Source organism: Centroberyx affinis, unplaced genomic scaffold, assembly GCF_046629955.1.
Source record: "Centroberyx affinis isolate AG114_WGS23_722 - 3 ecotype Tasmania unplaced genomic scaffold, CSIRO-AGI_Caff_v1 ptg000715l_1, whole genome shotgun sequence".
Classification (NCBI taxonomy): domain Eukaryota; kingdom Metazoa; phylum Chordata; class Actinopteri; order Beryciformes; family Berycidae; genus Centroberyx; species Centroberyx affinis.
This window is the reverse complement of record NW_027279332.1, coordinates 228555-248980: the sequence shown is the minus strand read 5'-3', so window position 1 is coordinate 248980 and position 20426 is coordinate 228555. Positions and strand designations below refer to the sequence as shown.

General features: G+C 42.8%; 1 protein-coding gene across 1 annotated transcript; it reads right to left on the bottom strand.

The window, feature by feature from the left end:
- Positions 1-11451: 11451 nt before the first annotated feature.
- prox2 (prospero homeobox 2) lies at positions 11452-17978 on the bottom strand. The gene is made up of 4 exons (XM_071519599.1): positions 16404-17978; positions 14309-14416; positions 12822-13016; positions 11452-11619 (listed from the first exon to the last, which is right to left on the bottom strand). Exons 1-4 carry the CDS (start codon positions 17976-17978, stop codon positions 11452-11454), a joined length of 2046 nt encoding a protein of 681 aa, XP_071375700.1.
- Positions 17979-20426: the final 2448 nt, after the last annotated feature.

The following is a 20426-nucleotide window of genomic DNA, read 5'->3' as shown; positions in this document are numbered from 1 at the left end:
GTAATAAAATTTCATTGCAGCATATCCATGCCAATGTCTTTTCCTATCTGGGAGCTCTTTGGCTGCATATTGCGAGGAACACAATATCAAAATAGGGCTGTTGTTTATAGCTCCTCTTTAATCCAGCATGTAACACAGCTGAACATCAAAACATGTCTTTGTATGTGTGTATGTGTGTGTGTGTGTGTGTGTGTGTGTGTGTGTGTGTGTGCGGGTGCGTGCATTGAACTTGGTGTGTGTGTGCTTGTTACACAAACATTTTGTTTGAGCCATTGAACACACAGCACTCAGCTGCCTCAAGCAGCACAAGTTTAGCAACTGTTTTCCTTTTTAATTGTTGTGGAAATTAAATAAGAGTGTTTGTGACATGAATGTTGTTGGTAATGAGCGGCTGAGAGCAGCTGGGAGGCTATGGGCCTGCGCGCGCATCATTAGGAGCTCAGAGGCTCCCAGGCTCCACGCTAGCATAAGCCGCTAATGAAAAGAATGTAGTCACAGATCTCATTTTTCAGGCAATTCTTGTGTAAACTGGAGATTTTCCAGTGTATGCACAGTGGAACAGGGGCCCCACATAAATCACACAGGCTGGCTGCCTCCAGTGAAAGAAAGAGGGGGTTCTGAGCACATGCTAACCACACAGACATATGCTGCAGGAAACTGGAAATCTGCAGTGGCACAGCGAGAGAGAGAGCCACTCACAGCACCTACACCTGTCTCCCGCCCCCACCCCACCCCACCCCTCTCCACCCCACCTCTCCCCATCTCTTCTAGCTCTCTATCCATCTCCACCGCGCTGTCCGACAGCCCAACCCCCATCCTCCCCCCACATACACCCCCTCTCCAACATCCCCTCCTACCCGCAGGCAAACCAACCAGCAACGCCTGCATGCAAGCCATTGAAATGGGTCATTTTTTAATTAAATACAATATTAATTACTGCGAGCATCATTAGCGATATGTGAGATTTGACTAATTAGTGTAATAGTTTTGGAGTCACGCTCATTAAATATGAAAATTACAGCAGTAGAAAGGATTGGTTCCGTGATCAATCTTGTATGGACAGAGAGGAAATGATTTAGAGAATAGCTTTTATTGTACAATTAACTCCATTACAACCTGCCAGACAAGAATAAAGAGAGCAGGGAATTTGGTCGGCGTTAAGAGTTTCGCACAAGTGCTGCCTTTGGCTGCTGGCTCTCCCGCTCTTTCAAATGCAATCTTTTGCCTGTAACTAGATGAGACACTTGCCAAAGCACACAATACCCTCCAGAGAAGTCCTAGCCTCATCATCCACTCAATTAGGACAGCTGCTAAATGGAAGACTTGTTGATCTCTTCTTGACACTCTCAGAGTTCATTGTACTTTAGTTTGGCAGCTTTGCACTCAAACACAATGTTAGAAAAACGGGTCACTTTTAATTGATAGGACTGAATGTTCTTGTGAGTTGTGATACATTTTGAGCCTCATCTGCCTCCGAGCCCAAAAGCTGCTCTGAAAATGTCAAGCTGCAACACTAATCTTTCACCATATCAAGTGCCACCGGAGGAGAGCGTTCCAAATGAGTGGGGATTTAGTTGTCACGTCAGCCTTGGAAAAGGCATGATGAAGATTTGCAGAAAAAGATTTGCAAAAGTATGTAAACAGAGATGTTATTGTGCAAAATGAACAATCAGTAGTCCTCATGCTAGAAATAGTCCATGGATGGTCTCCAAGGTGGCCAGTGGGCACTGAGCTCCAGTGTTGTTTGTGTGCGTCAGGGTCTCTCTCCACTGCTCTGGTAAACACATTGCATAGGACCATAGCCAGTGCATAAGAGCTGAACAGAGCCTCTCTATGTCCTCACCATGTGTATGGCTGGACACCCAGCAGTGGAAATTGGCCCTTTTGCTGGAGTGGGTTTTGTGTGTTTAGCATATCAAAGCTGTGAAAATAACCCTGTTTACTGTGCCTCTCCTCTGTCCAGGTGGTCTATCATATCTGGACCCTCAGACCGGATGGCATACACTGTGTGTTGATCACTATGGCATCTGAGTAAGGGGAACACCCCTGGCTGGCACCACAAGTGTGTTAGTTTCAACACAAGTGATGACAGCCATGGCAAAGCAAACAAGACACAAACCTCATTCAAATTCTGTTTCTTTTTACACAAACTTGAAAACCTTGGGCAAATGGTGATAGACAAATGCCATCAGGTCCTGAGTAAAGATGTCCTTGTGATTATTCATTTATACATTATTAATACTTACAGTAATTCACTGGATGAATTAATGTTGATATGAATTATTAAAAACCTTTTTGTAATACATAGATCATTTTTCATCTGTAATGTCTTCAGTCAGTAACTATTTGATGGTCATTTATAATTACTCTTTAAAGAGATTAATATAATATTGTTGTAGTGTCCAATAATTTGTAATAATTTATCTTTTTTGTGGCGTCAGTCTGAAAGGGAGAATGAGATTATGATATTCAGCCTGTGGTGAAATAGACCAACTCTCCATTGCTTATGACCTTGTGCCTGGGATGTCTTTGTGAGCCTCTGCTTGTATATGTACCATAAACATTTCCCCCTCTTTGAATATATGCAATAATCCTATCTCCAGCCACATGAATACTGGCCCTCCATATTATTGTAATGCTAACCTCCAGACTGCATGCCTGATAGCCAATACTTTATCACAGCTTTGCCTTTTTTATGGGTCTGGTGTCTCTTTAAAATGATTGCCCCTGTTTTGATCTGATTAATTTTGTGTGAGCACAAACAATTACTTTTCATCTTTATCTGCTCAAGGAATCACCCCTTTTTATGGGTATCATTTATTACAGGTGGACAGCTACTTGTTTATTAGAATTTCAAGCAGCCTATCGCAACCGAGATCTCCCGTGGTCTATATTTACATTTCAACTTCAGCTAAACAGGCATGACAAACACACATAGCAGAGGGCCAGCCGCGGCCACACTTCATTTTCATACTGCCTCCTCGCAGGCCAGACGGACCGGACTTTATGCAAAAGTTCCTGACATGGTGGCAGAAGGTGCTGAGCAGGAGGGAGAGAGAGCGAGAGAGGGAGAGAAAGCGAATGAGAGAGAAAGCAAGCGAGAGAGAGAGGGAGGGAGGGAGAAAGGGAGAGACGGAGAGGGAGGGAAGGTGGTGGGATGGCGAGAGCAGGTTGACTGAGTATGTGTTTGAGCTTTCAGGTGAGTGTCCATCATTCAGGGAAAGAGGATGGGTTCATGGCCCCTGAAATCCATCCATGGCAAGGGGGTCTTCTCAGTGAATATAAATGTATGTGTGTGTGCCACGGCCAGGGCCACTCTTGACAAGCCAACAGCTGTTAATTATGAATTGGCCTGCAGAGAGGGAGACAGGCTGGTGAATATGCAGAGCTGAAGGAGCGCGTGGAGCCCATGCAACACAAGTGTCAGACCCCCACTGCACCCGGAGTGGCAGGGGTTGACCTGGGTGTCAATCACTAGCGCCGGCCGAGCACCAGGACAGGGATCGCTTGGAATGGGCCCAAAAAGTGCAGTTTGACTCACATAGAAATTAACATTTTTTATTTGATGGTGATGTGGGAAAGTACATGTCAAATCTTCCCGACTAATATTAGTATGTGGAAAGTACAGGCCCAAGAATATACAGTAGATTTGGTGCAAGTCAGAATGGGAAACATCATATTCCTGGACAATGTCCAGCGTTTCTATAAGCAACACTAGGGAATTTTGAGTTTTAGAGGTTTGGTGTAATTTCCCATGGCTAATTGGTGTAGTAACCAGCCAATCACAACTTGAGATGACCCCCATTTAAGATGGTACCATTAATCGAGGGATCCTCAAAGCTTATTTGTCACCACTTAAAACCCCATATATCTCCCTCCAGCCACTGTGGAGCCCCTGTGTACATACCAGCCATTCACAGTAGGACCAGGGTTAACGGGGGCCTGTGCCTTTAATGACAGGAATATCTCCGGGAATTTTAATTAATTTTCCACTCTTAGCAGCTGAATCTGCGTTAATTTCCCCCTCAAGGACTTTTATAAATTTCATCATTAATAAAATCAGACATTCAATTAGTCCTAAAATCCAGATTGCCAACTGTTTCATAACAGTCCTGGTCTGATTTTCTTTTTTTTTATATAAGGGTGGGTGAAAAAAGTTAAAACTAATTTCATTAATCTAATTGTCATCACTTCAAACCATCTCTTAATTAGTACAAATTAATATGATTAATCAAAATAATGACAAAAACTCATTCAATTACAGGTTTTCAATGGCAAGTGGATGTGTTGGGGGTGATAGGGGTATAAAGGATGAGGGCGGGAAGCAGAGCTGGCTGCGAGCGACGGGATTGGTCGTGATTATTCCGATGACTGACAGGTTATCAATCATGTCACACTTTTAATAAAGGCTGCTGGAACTTCAAAGGAAGGCCTGGCTCAGTTGTCTCCTTTCTTGTTTTATTTCTTCAAAATCCTTTGGAACTCTCCTTATTCCTCCATGAAATATGATCCTCCTTTGAATGACTTGAGCTGCACATTTTAATGAAGAGAGTGGTGTGCATAAAAACAAAAACGGACTCATCCATATGTAAATAAAATGATGGCAGCGCATATGCTCATCTCCACCATCCCCATTATTGCAGAAAATTGCATACGTTTATGTGTTTGAATGATATCACTTTATTTTCATTTGTCTGAGCGTTCACTAAAGCTGAAGATGAGTCTGCTCCCTCGCTGCTTCCTTCCTCTCTATCTGTCTGCAGACATATGGATCTGAGAGGTGCCTGCTGCTTCGGTTTCAATCAGGGCCACCGATCTAACAAAGCAAGGGAGCAGAAGCATGTCACCATTTGTCACATGCCACTGGGGCACAAGCTGAGCAGCAGGTACACCCTCGGGTGTGTTAGGCCAGGAGGGGCTGCTGCAGCTGCCAGTCTCAGGCAGGTCCCCTCTTGTCCCTCGTTGTCCCCCCATGGGACCAGCCACCCAAAAGTCCCCAGCCAGTTGTCTGGGACGATGTGACCTGTGATCCATCCATCTGGATGGAAGGCTGCATTGAGAGGGCTGTTCAGCTTCCCTCACCCCGAGGAAGGAGTCTGGTGATCAGTAGGCCCATCTGGGGATAGAAGTTCCCCCCTGGAGAGTCCAAACCTAGGAGTCCCAAACCAACCCAGCACCCCCCGTCGTCACCCCCAAACCCCCCACCCAAGTGCGTCCCTCTGCACTACTTCAGCACACAGACACAGCAGCTTTGATCCTCATTGGTAGTGAACAGGGGAATTCACCTGCCACCCCAGGTAAAGTCAACCAAAGCCTGCTGGAGCGCTTAGCAAAGCATAGCATAGATACATATGTTATGTCTGTGACAGTGCTTATCATGCAGCTCAAGGGCTCCCATCCCTTACCCAATGGTTATATCTCACACAGCATTGGATCCATGTCTGATGCATATCTTGGCTGACAACATAGTTGAATGCCTGGAGCATGACAGACATGTAAAAGTATACATTGTATACCCATGTGCATTGAGCAATGTTGGCTATGCTTTTAAGTTCCTATACTCTGCTTTGACATGTGTTTCTTTACCGACAGCCTTGTTTGTAGACCCTTGTGATTAAGGGCTATTGTAAGTGATGCAGAGCCAGTCAGTCAGTGGTGCCATACTTTGGGGGTGCGGTGACCACATGGGGCAGCATATGGAGCTATTTCCTCTTCTCTCTCCAATACTTTTCAGGCATGTCAGTTGAGCCCTAATCATGCATTTTTCTGCATGAGGGGAGAACTAGAGTATCTGTGCCCTGGGGTTCTCTCCCAACACACTCAATCAATAGCGCCCAGCACCACTGTGTATACAACACACACATACGCGCAAACATACACGCAATGCACACACACGCAGACAGATAGACACAGACACACAGTTCACCTCACCTCAGTCCCATTTAGGAGCCGCTGCTTATTCTGTCCATTATTCAAGCCAACATGGCTTTAAACCCTTTCCTTATTGTCATCATGCCTTTTAATTAGAGGAGAGTGGGCACCGGTGGATGGGGGGCTATACCTCAATAGTTCAGCCTTCCAGAGACTCAGGGACAAAAGGGGCATTTTTCAAGGTCTAAACCCACCCTCCCCGCATATGCACAGCCATCTCTTAGTCCCCAGCCACCCTTGAGAGGGAAGCACAGCCTTCCATGTGCATAAAGTTGAAATAAACTGCAGTCTATATTTTCATTGGGGAAAGTGAACCCAATTTACACGCTGCTCCATTGGAGATGAGCACTCTAGCGTACCCTAGCCAGTAATCTTGCCCAGATTCCCCCTTTGTGTCCTGCATTATTGTTGAAATAAATAACCTTTCACTGCAATCAGTGTGGGGATCTTCACTTAAATTATCGCCCCACAGATAGCTCACTCATGATCTGCTTCTATATCCATTAACTATCCTGGAAAGTGATTTATTGGTGAAGGGTAAGAAAAAAGAAATGGAGAGGGAAGCAGGGGAGTCAGTTCGGTTAGACAATAGTGCCCTCTACTGTTCGCAAAACAGATCTCTTCCAGACAGGAGCCAGTAGCGGCTGGTGATAGCATGTTCAATGGTGACTTGCAGATAAAGTTCTTTAAAACGTTTCTGTATCTTTTCTAAACCAAAATTAGTTTATCTGAACATTTAAATATGTGCATCTTTAATCAAAATAACTGAGCCAAAAGCAGAGACATTTCAGACATCAAATAGATTAATAATCCATGAGCATATTTGATAGAACTAGGGCCAAATTGAGGAAAAAAAATCTTGATCCAGATTGTATCACCAGACAGGCTAATGTAACTAATCCTCTCTATTGTGAGAGCAAAGACAAACACGGAGGTCAAAGTGGTACAGCAAGGGGTTCAGTTCAGGTTGAGGCATGGGCATGGACATTTTGCCCTCTCTCACCAGCAACACAAGCCAGGGCTCCAGTACCTAACCCCCCCTCCATCTCTCCATCCATCCCTCCATCTCTCCCTCCACCCCTCCATCCCCTCCTCCCTGGTCCCTCCTTCCCCACACTCCTGTGATGTGTCGTTACACGCTCGGCTGGCTCCTCTTCCATGACAGACTGTTACTTCCTGGAGCGGAAACGCATTTGATTGTTAACATCTGGGCCATTACAATTGCAAACTAGGGCTCTGTACATCAATCAGGAAGTGATTTCAAAACAAAGAGACCGTCCTCCAATCAATCTATTGGGAAGCGGGGGCATTACATGCTCCTGTAATCCCGGCTAATTAGCGGGATAATGGGAATGAGATTTATGAATCTGCTGAGGAGAGTGGAGGTGCGAGGGCACACTCAAATTAGCAGGGATGCACGCCAGCCAGGGCTGCAATAAGGAGGATGTGCTGTTGGTTTTTATCAACTTCTCTCTGCCTGGCCATCTTTGCCTCAGTATCACTGTAAAGGGAGCATCACAGACTGGTGTAAAGGGATTATGACAGCCACTCCAGCATCACATTTCTGAGGAAAAAAGTAGTAGAACTTTGGACTGTTTGTGTCGGTGTTTAAACATCCACCATCAGCGCATTCTTCAGCTCCTCAGTGCCTCTGTGGACCATTTACTTAACAAACAAAGGAGTACGCATAATACCACTGACAGCAGTGCAGTAGAATGACCAAGGCCCTAAACAGAAGAGACAGTGAATGTCATTGGTGTCTCTGGACGTTTAGCTTTGCTTTGTTAACTCTAGAAGTCAGACAGAGTTGTGGTGGAGATGAAGGAGATCTTATATTTTTGAAAGACATCGTGAACAAAATGCAGTTTTCACAGTAAATGTCGGCACAACTTCCAACTTCACTCATCCAGTGTTATCATATTGGTAGATTTGTCTTTTCAACTACAACATCTGACTCCGACAAGTATCTACAGCACAGGATTTATTCCTTTTTCAGAGTGACTCTTGTCTGAGCGAATGAGAGACAGCGTGTGTGTGTGTGTGTGTGTGTGTGTGTGTGTGTGTATACGACAGTGTGTGCAAGAGTAAGTGAACGTGGCAGTGTGTGTGAGGGAGCGTATCCCTGGAGGTTGCTGCCTGGTGCCACCCTGAAGCCTCTTCCTCCCCAGCGGCCCCGGGCCTGACCTTGCCCGCTGGCTGGGGACATCTCCCATTAAAGCAGCGCATTGTGATAAGGCCATTTCTTTTCCTTCAGCATCCCTTTAATGTCATCCCTGAAATATGAAGTCATTAAGCGATATTAAAACAGTGCTGACAAACTAATTAACAGAAGACATTATACGGGATGGGCTCGATTAATCCGCTTTAATTGCTCTTTTAAATGGGGGCTCCAATTAAAATTAATAAAGATTTACTGGTGATCACACCAAACTACACCAAGGAGTGGTTGTCTGAAGGGCAGCCTAAAGTCAGTCTCCTCCATGCTCAAGTTCCAGTCCCTTTGCTCCCTGCGCCCTCCCAGCGTGAGCCTGCCAAAGAGCCCGTATCTATGAGCAGGAGACAGAAGATTAACCAGGGGGACCGTCCCAGTGCCCCCGCTCCGCTCCTTTTGTCTCCCGCTCCGGGCTGTTTGATCCTGCCTTTGTCTCCCCACGACCCTGCTGGGGCAAGACTGGCTTAGTTTTTCATTAACGTTACACCACACACACTGACTGTGCACCAATAAGCGTGCGTTTCTAACTCACGCGTGTGTTGAAATGTGGCGTGTGGCATTATGTTGATGAGACAGTTGTGATTGTCCATTTCCCTGGGGTCTTTGCTGTGAAGAAAAATCAAGCAGTTTTCAAGAAATCTGGATTCCCTCACTGCTGTTCAGTATGTAAACAGGGACAAGTGCACCCCTGTGTGGAGGTTTTTGTATAAAACAGAATATGACAGCATATTTGATGGATAAAAAACATTGATCTAAAACACAATTGTGTGGACTCAAAGTCTGTTGTACAGCTTGGGGGAAAATTGTAAATTAAATATAGTGTATATATACCAAAGGGCAACATAGTCCAATGTCAGAGATGGATCATCTGACTAGAGGCAAGCTGAGCTCTGTGTATTACAGCAGATATTCACTAGATGACACTGTTTCTCTTTTCCATGATCAAGTTCTTCCATCTCTGAGAACTGCTCCCTATCTATAGTGAGAAGGCCAATGGCTGTGATACATGTTTGCCAGTTTTCTTTAATTTGTGTCTCTTAGTGTGAGACATTGGGAAAATCACAGCTTCAACTGATTTCAAAAATATGTACAGGAGTGTTTTCAAGAAGCCATGATTTATGGATATACATTACCAAGGGTAAAACAGATAACATAGAATATCCACTGAAAAATAGTCTTTACAACAAGGTCTATATACCACTTATGTTTTATTTTTGCTTATAATCATGTTGCTTTTCATTTTTCATTTCATCTTCTTTACAAAACACGTTTTGTCTTACATGAGGTGCTTTCAGAGAGAATAATTTTATGTTGTACTGTATAAGTTGAAGCTGTGTCAGCCTGAGGCAGTTAAACAGTTGAGGGTATTTTCTTTGTTTTCTTTCATTATATCAGAGGTTACCAAGTCTTGTTCTGAAAATGTCACACAACAAATTAATTTGAGCAAAGCACTTTGGTTCAACCAGAGGCATTTTAATTGAGTTGAGAATGTAAATCAATTTACTGAAGAAGACTGATCTAATTGAAAAGAAATGTCTATTAAAAGATTAGTGAGGTTTATTTTCTCCAGTCTTCCTCATGAACCAATCCAACTAATGTTTTAATTTCCTTAATGTTATCATTTCTGATGTAATTGGTGCTTAGGTGCCTAACAGGTTTTCCAATTAAATGTTTGGTTTTGGACATTGGCAATGTAATCTAACATATTAACAAGAAACATTGTACTTTGATAAAAGTGGTCCAGCTACTGTGGGCTATGCATTCCGGTCTATATTCTTTATTTTAAAGGCATCATGTATCTTTGTTTGTAAAAGTTGCCATCATAATAATACCTCTCCTCAAAATATAAATAACAATAGTGATGGTGAGGATGGATGGCTTCAAAACTTGTATGATTCATATATTGATTCATATAATTTACCATGAAATATACAATCCACAGTGAAATTAATTTATCAGAATTAATTAGCTCCAGCAGTCGTCTGGTCTGTATTAAGCCAAAGGCATCAAAGGTAGCCCATCTGTGTGATTTTTGTAATGTCACTGCACATGTGTGTGTGTGTGTGTATGTGTGTGTGTGTGTTTGCGTGTGTGCATGTGTGTGTGTTTGTGATCAGCACGCTTCGAGTGGGTGCCTGGAAGAAAGAGTCAACGGGTTTGTGGAATTTTGCTTTGGTGGCACAACTCCGATATGAGGTCACATCGGGCATTAGTCATTAGGAGGGAATGCATTGTGGCTGTTTTTAAGACATGGCAGTTGTTCGCATCCGCACCGGCCACACAATGAATGCAGGCCTTAGAAAGTTGACTTGAATTGGCTTCAGTTAACAATGTGAGCAGCATAGTTTGTGGGACATTTAACAGCTGGCTGCTGGACATGGATTAGAGGCACCTTAGGGGCTCTGAAACGGGCCAGAATATTTTCAGTGAAGAGTTGCATTCATTTTCAATTTAAAATAAAACATTTACCTCCTGTATATTGGTGCTTGTATGAATTGAAAAGATGCAGATTCATTTTCACATGCATGTCCTTGTTAATGTTGTGATTAAGAAGACCAAAAGACACTCGTTTCATAAGATAATTTAGTGCATCTTTAATTTTGTCAATCACTCCAATACAGTGTCTATGGCATATCTGAAATATCTGAAAATGATTGTACTTTACATGACAGAAGGCTTTTATGCAGGATGATAAAACCCATGATAGTCACTTGCATTATTTTCACATGAAGATTATGTCAAGCTAATAGTTACAACATAATTATAAAACATTATGCAATATACAACAATAATTAGCAGCGCATGTACATTTACACAACACACACAGCTATGAAATGAAATGGAAATAAAAGCATAGCAAACTAATACTGACAATAGTTGCCACAATCCTCTTCCATTTGAACAATCTAAAACTAGCTCCTCTACGGATTAAAACTAATCCTAATATGAAAAGAATGATTACACCTTTGTAAACATGTTGGCACACCTATGAACTCAATCATTCTCTAAATGTGCTGAGGCAGATTATGTAAGTAGACACTAAACATTATAATAAACCACGAGAGCATTAAAATTGAACAATAGTTGCTTCTTCGTAAAAGCAGAACATACATTATTTCAGACTATAGATAGTTTTCTTAACTGTCAAAATGGTGTGTGTGTTTTTACAGATTTACAAAATGATTTATTCATCCAACATCTAAATTTCATCTCACTAAAATGCACTACAAGAAATGATGAAATAATACTGTCAAGTGACTAACTCCAAAAAATCACCTTTCTTCACCTTGTTCTTTCTCTCCTTCAGCCTATAAACAGGAAGACGTCTTGAACTCCTCTGGGACGTCGCTGTCCAGTTTACAGATCACCTTGTATATGGCCTTTTTCCAAGAGGGGTCTGAATCTTTGGCTGTGGAAATGGCGTTGTAAAATTCATGTAAGGTAATTTCAGCAACCTCCAGGAATCTGTCTGGAACCTGTAAAAGAGGGAAAACGTGGAGACTTATAGGTAAAGTCACTCTGATAAGAACCTTATTCTACTAGTGAAACAGCAGTATATTTAATGCTTTGGCACAAACCATACTGACGTGTTCTCTAGTCAGTTTACTCTGCGTCAAAAATGCATGATGAAGCGCAATTCATTAAACACTCAACCTGATAAAAGGGAGCTCATTTCTTTGTTCTCTGCACACATACAATAAATGCAACGCTACAATCATTAACTTTCAATGAGGGGGCTCTTTGATTAGCCAGCCTTGTTTTCTTGGACCTACACTAACTGTTGGGAAAGAGAGAGCGCCCTAACTTCCCAGGAATTCTAGCCTGTCCTCTCAGCGCCAATCAACAGACGCAGTCTAGATGCAAAGGATGCTGGGAGAAGGCCTGAGCCGCTGCCCTTGTTTCCCATCCATTGGCCGGTTAACACAACAGTTGTTGGCATAAGTTATTTTTCTTTCCCCTCATCTCCCGACACAAAGCATCCCTGGGAAAGGAATGTCTTGGTCCCAAGGTAAAGAAAACGGTCTCGTCTCTTTCCCACCAAACGGCCTTCTCCCTCGGAATTCACAGCGTCTTTCTCAGCATTCCGCATCAGTAGCAATCTGAGTCTCGCTCAGGCGTACTGGTCCTCTAATCCCGAGTTGTTTTAGTGGGATTCTGCGGCTTCCTCTTCCCACAGTTTGATAAAGCATCACTCTGGAGTTTAGATAATGGCTGTAAAGGCTGGCCAGCCACAGGTGCAGCGTGACACATAGGTCAGGACAAGGACATGTGTGACATGCTGGAGGTCTGACATACTTCAGCAGGTTGGGCACTGCTGCGGCTACTGTGATGAACGAGTCAGCTCCCAGGCCTCCTGATAAACTACTGCAAGATTCACTAAAGTGCATCCATGGAGTCTGAATGCTGTTGTTCCTCTAATTATATGCAGAAAAAAATATATTTTCACAAGGGGAGCAATGATGAAGAATAGCAATGAAACTCTCTGTGTTGGTCACACATTGTACGTGTGCAGTGATTCTTTTGACAAAAATCAATAAGCACAGAATCAGATAGCAGCGTTTCTAGATTAGACGGTTACAAAAATAGAAATAATTTCACTGCAACATAAATAATGCGAACGATACAGATTAGAGAAAATTGCAGCCTCAATGCGTGGTGATTAGCGAGGGGGATTTACCTGGAAGTCGTTGGCTTTATTGTAGTGCATGTTCAGCGCCCGGAACAGCTCGGAGTCCCTGCTGACAGAAATCTCCTTGACATCACTGATGCCGTCAACGATGGCCTGGCGGGCAAACTTCTCCATCTGGATGTAGTAGAACTCCCTGAAGTTGCTGAACCACTTGATCAGCTGAGAGGTGATGCAGCGATTGAACTGGAGGTGGAGAGAAACAAAGTATGTGGCTTTATACTGTTTATAAGTTCAGTGAGAACATATTGACATTTGAAAATATTCATCTCTATGCTTTGCAGTCTGCAAAAACCCAATGGGCTTCCAATGTTTTAGTATGAGTTTGAGAAGTGGCTCAAAACCTGCATTCAGTACCTGTAGGGCAAAATGCCACCTAATGGTCTGTCACTCTTCTCGACATTAATTGCTCTGATCTTTTCCCACCAATGTTCAGGGTGAAAAAACATCTGTCAGAGCTCTGTATTTCTAAACTCAGTCTTGACATTAGTCTTGTTATTCTGTCTCTTCATCCAGAAAGACAGAAAAAAATGCCTAAGGGCTGGGCAGGCATCAAAGACGTTTCTTCTCTCTGGTGTTGTGGGTGAGAAAGCGGCAGCGTAAGGACAGAAGGAAGCTTCCCTCTCACTGACTCGGGCTGATAGGATGGAATCAGACACCAGGATTAGGCCCTCTTTTGTTCAGTGCCACTTCCCACCACAGGACTGTAGGCAAGGAGGAGACGTTCGCAGGCTGCGGCAACCGCATCCTCCCCCCTGACCCCGGGGGTCAGACCAGATTGAGGGGCTGGGGCCCACATTGGCCCGGTGATCCGGGGCCACAGTGGAAGGAGAAGAGATAGGAGAGGAGACGGGAGAGGGAGTAGGCAAGGAGAGGCGGTTGGAGAAAATAAATGAAAGGATTTTGGAAAGGAGGCAGGAGGGGAGTTATAAAAATGAGCCTAGTGATGTGTGATACAAGCAGTAAGGATATAGGAAAGGTTAAGAGAGGAAGCAGCGATAAATAGGAAGAATCAGGAGGGGTAACATAAAAGGACGCAGATAAGGAGACAGGAGAGGAGGCGAAGAGGAGGCAGGGCAGGAGACCAGGGCCAAAATACACAGGATGTTGTGGTTAGGGCCAGCGCTCACAGCTCACAGCCTGGTTGCTGCAGCACAAGTCTAATACCAACTCTATGTTGACACTCAATAGCAATGCCTTGCCTACAGAGTCCTTTGTCACTCCATTTGCTGACTGGAGTGGCTTTTTTTAAAGAGAGAATGCCCCTGTATCTCCCTCTGCCCCCAGGACATACTAGCAGCTTAGTGGCTTTGTTATTGTAAACCCTCTGCTCCTTTGTTTCTCTCCTCCGACACACTGCTGATTCTGTCCCAACCATACATCAACAAGTAGATATTGGGGAGATAAACACAGAACAAACAATTTTGCAGGTTTTTTTTTTTTTTTTTTTTAAATAAACTGAGCAATATAAAACTTACCTTGACATCAGGGAAGAAGGTTTTCAGCACGTTGGAGCTGGGGTAGCGGGTATAGAAGAACATGAGCTTTGCCTTCTTCAGATGATTGGGGGTGAGACCCTCTTGAATGTGCACATATACGTTAAGGCAGAAAAAGCGGACAATTAAATATAATTCACAGCATACAGTGCTGTGCAAAGTGATAGTAGAGCAGAGTATTGTGTTGCCTCAATCTTCAGCTAAATTGAATTTCACTAAAGAACAGCTCGGCATTAACCGGGGAGTCAATAATGACCCTAACATGTGCTTATTGGCAAAACAGCATTACGAATTAGATTAGGGATTTTTAATTAGAGGGTGAAGCACTTCATGCCTGGCAGTTAAGGCGGCTTGTTTTGAAATGTTTTGAAAGAAAGGAGTTGATTTTCAGATATAATTAAGTTGATTTCAAGACAACATATGGTGCAATATATTTTTCCTCAGACAAAGTGGGGAAATTATATAGTATATAATTATGTTATTGATGATACAATGCATTTTAAATATTCTGTTTATTTGCTGTAATTAAAAATAATTTAGATGGTTTAGGGCAACCATGTATTGATATCCTAGTCAAATGTATATTTCAATGACTTTTCTTTATTGCAAATATTAATATATTCAATTCCTTCTCAAGTTTTTCCCCTATGGCAGTGAAGATGCACAGGAGTATTTCCTCTGTAGTCCACAACCACGCCTTAGGTCATGATATTTCCTTATCAGGTCACACCACACCATATATTTATTAGGGAACCCTACCTTTGAAATAAGGAAGTTGGGATGAAAGATTTATGTGGTATTGTTCAAAGAGAAGCAGAGCTCTTTGCACTGTAAAGATAAAGCGGATCCTGAGAGGCAGCAGATAATATTCCTCTCTAAAGCCTCGCGACAAAGAATCAACAACACTGACCACTTCTGTGACTATTTTAGGATCATTTTCTCTGTGATGAGATTAGCAGCAAAGAAATCACTGTTCCTAATTAAGGTCAACAGAGGATGATGAAAACGTAGATATTATTCTATTATCATATTGATTGTGGACATGAGAAACCACAGAATTCGCAAATATGATTTAACTTCCAAGCTGCGGTCAAAAAAAAAAAATCCTGGATAACACTCCTTGTCCTGGAGTGATTTTCTTTTAGTTCCTATATGCTGAAATTCTTTTTGATTGTAGTCTATTTCTATAGTGTACATTTTGACAGACGTATCCAACAACAAATGCTCAAGACAAGAGCTCAAGTGTTATGGTTGGAAGGCACTTGTGGTTTCCACCGGCACTCAGATGTGACCTTTTAGATGCACCCCTATCACTCTGATGATGGAGAAATAGATCCTGCACCTTTTCAAGTCTGAAAAAACGGCGCTTCCTGAAACAGAAACCGATGCTTTCTCTGCCTTTGAAAAATTGGCTTTTGTTCCTGGCAATTCTTATCAAAGCCTTGTATTCCTTTTTATTTGTCTTTTTCTAGACTTAAAGTCATTACTCTGCTCAGATTAAAGAAGATGCTATAATTTTCTGTGGGGTTAGCAAGATCAAAGAAAAAATTCTCCTTGAAGTTTGTTACAGGAACTGCTCATGCTGCAATGAACCTCCACCAGTCATTGTTCAAATGGAAGGGCTGAAATATAGGGAGTTTGTATAAAATGCCAAGGTAAACATAAAATATGTCCTGCAATAAGAATAGTACATAAAAACATTTTATATCAAAATATAAAGTTATTAAATACCATGTTTTTTACTCCTAATTTTGTCGCTTTATGTGAATTGATTTTTCATTGTTAAGGTAAATAATTTCATAAAAAAACTGGATGATTGTAGTCATTTGTTAATAATTGGTTTGTATTTACATAGTAATAAAGCTACACCATTTTTACACCACTCCCATTTCAACCTACATCTGTCAAACAAATTGCAGAATTTTACAACCCTGTATTTTTAACATCATTACTTAACAAAATTGTTATTAATTTCAACATAGCAAGAGCTATGTGTGGTCAAAACCTGCATCAAGAAGCTATTATCTGAAAATGCACAACAAATTTAGCTTAACTATTTCTTTAAGTGAAAGGATATGTTGAGAGACATGTAGGGGTTTCGTTCAGCCATGCTCTGCAGTTCACCACACTCCATCTTGACATGAGGGAGACACAGGTTGTCCACCGTCACCGGGCCCAGGGCGGTGGGACGAGGGTGGTGGCCCAGGTGGCTGGACGTCACCTTGGACCTCATGGCCATGGTGTCCCAGGGCAGGTCCACCGAGTCCGGGGATGTCCTGTCCATTGACGGGGGCATGCAAGGGAGACCCCCGAAGTTGGTGTGGGGCCCGTACTTGAGAAGGTGCTCCAGGATCTGGCTGTCATGCAGAGGGGTGCTGTAGTTGAACTGAAAGGGCGGCTGGTGTAAGGGGTAGGGCCTCTTCACTGTCGGGGCGACTGAGCTCAGAGGGGTCATTGCCGGCTTGCGGACCACCAGCGACAGGGCCTCCGTCTGGTCCTGTGGACTTTGGGCCTCGGTGCTTTCATAGTACTCCAGAGACCGGGGTTTGACCGCGGTCTCTTCGGAGTGGGGCTGCTCCTGGGCGCAGCCTGCCTGCTGGCTCTTCCTGTCTGGACCCACACTGATCTGCATCTCTGGGGATGGGCACATGCGCTGCTGAGGGGACAGATCCAGCCCCGTGGACGAGACCTTCTTGAACACCTTGTCCACGCATTCATTCACAGCCCGGGACAGCTCCTGCTTCAGGGCGTCCTGCAGGTTCTGACTTTCTCTTTGGTGGACCAGATAACCCTCTACTTTCATTCTGCCCTTACAGTCTGCAGTCGCCCTGTCGCGCTTCCTCTCAAAATCCTCTTCATTGCTCGCGTAGCGTGACTCTGTACTTTGCGGCAAGTTGTCGTGCTCAACGGCATCGGCTGTCTCGTCGCTGTCTTCGTGTTCTGGATCTTCCTGGTTGTAAACTTGAAGGAACTTTTCCTGGAGCTGACGCAGGAGCCTTTGCATGCTGTGGAGCTGCTCTTTCAGCTTGTGACACTCCTCATCCTTGGTGTTGCAGTTGTCACCATTGCTACTGCATCCGGCTCTTTTGTTTGCCGGGCCTCCGACGCTGTGCTCCTGATGCTGCGGCAGCCTCTGTTTGCGTTTGTTCTCCCTGTACGCTTCTCTTGCCTCCCTGGTCTCCCTGGTCTCCCTGGTCTCTCTGGCTTCTGCCTCGGACCTCTCATTGTCTCCATGCGGCCTGCTGTTGGGCGAGCCTGCCATGACCCTGATGATGTTCTCCACTCGGGCCCTCTTGGCCTGCAGGTGATCACTCAGGGGACGCTCCCCCTCCGGGCTGGCTCCCGTCGAGAGGTGGCAGCTGGGGGAGGCAGCTTCGGCCGCACTGTCCTTTGAGGAGACGCTGCTCTGGTCCTCCTGGCCGGAGTCAGCGATGGCGGAGCTTGACAGGTAGAAATGGTTTTCATCTAGAGCCCTCTTGTTGTGGATGGTCTTGCGGAGCAGCTGGGAGATGATGGATCCGTTGGAGTACGAGGCCAGAGACTCGTCGTACATGTTTCGGCGGAAGCAAGGGATCATGAGGTCAGGTTTGTCATCCTCCAGGCAGCCCTCGCTGGGGTTGTGCATGTTCTGGTCTGGGAGACTGAGGTTCATGCTCAAAGAGAACACTGTTTAGGTTCTTTAGTTGGACACGCTGCAGAATCACAGAGTATGCAAAATGTAAGGATCTGAAAAAATAGAAAAATCAGCACATCATTAATTTCATTCATAATGTAAAAAAACATGAATCCAAAGTAAGGTAAAAAAAATATTGAAACTAATGTAAAAAAAAATGTGCAGCCCTCTTCCTCCTTCATCTATTCCTGAATAACTGGTTCATCATTAGCTGTCTACATTTATGATTAATTCCATTTTAAAAGCAATGTGTAGTGTCTCTTTATGCCTTGGGTAGTAATGTGGAGAAAGTACATTAAATTGTAAAATGATTAAAAAACCTTGTGGATATAACCCTCACAGGTAATGCTGTTATTTCATCTAAAACCTGAAATTACTTTCATGGTTTTAAAATGATTACTTTACCAAATAAAATTACTATTACATATTCATAGTATGGGAAATCAAAGGACTCCCCATTATTTCCAAGATCCTCAGATTCGTAAAAGAAATTTCCATGATCTTGAGGAACGTGGGAATGCATTCTTATGTATCCTTTCATCTTGGGGTTTGTAATGATAGTTAACACGAAGGATAAAAAGAACAATTGTGGCATACCCATGAAAGGTAGATTTCAGCCTGTGAAAGAGACCATGCACAAGAAACGGCACTGTGTATACATTATTAACAAAGTGAAAATATCATGAAAACCTCTTCATCTTTTTATGGTTTTCACCTTAATCAATGATCATCATGATCAATGTTCAGATTTAAAACTGATAAAATCCTAATTTGGCTAAACCAAATAAAAAAAATAAAAAAAGAAATAAAGTAAAAAGAAAAATAGACCCATGATTCAATTGCCTGACAGTACTGTAATATACATGTTCATTGGCTGTATTCCCCTTAAGAGTGTAAAAGTATTTTGTTATTCTATAAGACTGAAGTGACACAATGGGCTGCAAGTAGTAGTATTACTGACATCAATTTAAAATATGGAGCTTCTGCTAGATCCATCTGTACTATTAGCCAACAATTATAATGGCTGAACTTGCATTGTGAAAACACAGATTTTTAAATATTCTTTTTGTACTTTACAACAGGCAACTTTATTTTTCTCAGTTAGCAGTGGGTTTTATTTCAGTAGTTCACACCATTTAAAAAAAGCTATACTTCTGTTTTTGCTTTGTTTTTTGTTTTGTTTTTTCCTTTTTGAAAGATGGAAAACATACAATTAGTAAGAGCAATACTAAATTAATTGCTTTAGGAGCATATGTAAATATAGGTTGGCTCATTTCTTCCACAAAGCGAATTTTAGGCATTAAGTCAAATCCCCTATGATGTGTTTGCGTACAGGAGGATTATATAGTTTGAGTCTATGTATTCTATTACTTTAGTGAGTTTTAAAAATGTCCTGCGAGACAACAACCAATAGGCCTAAAGCTTATTGTAGGCTATGGCAAAATGGTGAATTAGTTGATGTCTACACTCCCCGAAGTCGGAAACGTAAAATAGGCCTGGACAGTAGGCTATTTATACTATTTTTAAAAATTAAGCCCTAATTTATATAACTATATCACTAACTATTCACTTGATCTAGGATATGTCAAGTGAATGAGCAGCCTATTCTGTTTTAACTGTGATTTGATACTTTTATCACGAAAATGAACTCAAGTCAGAGATAATCCACATAAGAAAAACAATTGCTGTTTTTGATTGTTAAAAAACAAAAACATTAACATTAATGAAACAATTTTGAAACACTTGAAAGCGGATGAATTCAATAAGCAGCAAGGCCTATGCAAAAAAAATAAAATAAAAAATGATGTGATGTTATTGTTTTGTCAATCATACAAAAAGCATCCGGACAGCATGAACCACACTCACGTATGAAGTCTGTCACTTATGAAATATCAGGAAACTGAGCAGTTTTGAGCTGAGCTGCAGCATGCACTGTGACACTCTGTATGTCTGAAAGGACTAGACAGCTGCTGAGGTCTTACCTGTTGCGCCGGGAGCTGCCGAGCTGACGGCCTGCACACAGTGAGTTGGACTGATGAGTGCAGGGGAGTCGATGCATCAAACGGAGCTGGGGCGTGGCCATCTAAAAGCTCTTATAGGTGGCCATGGGTAAGTCTGGCTTTATAACACACCCATGTAATGTCAAAGAGAGGCAAGTACTTTACAGGCTAGTAGTATTCGTAATAATTAGTAACCGGTGGCCTTCAAAGTTGATGAAAGGTTATGAAGTAATGCCACAAAAAAAGAAATCTGCTTGAGGGAAATTTGGAAATTTGGATAATTCTGTCAATGGTCAACATCGTGGGAATTGTTTTTGGCCAATAGGAACTCCATATTAGAGCACTCTGTATCTTTAATTATCAGTATTTTCTATTTATTCTATTGCTATGGCCCAATACACAATCGTGGATTGGGAGAAGTAAGAAT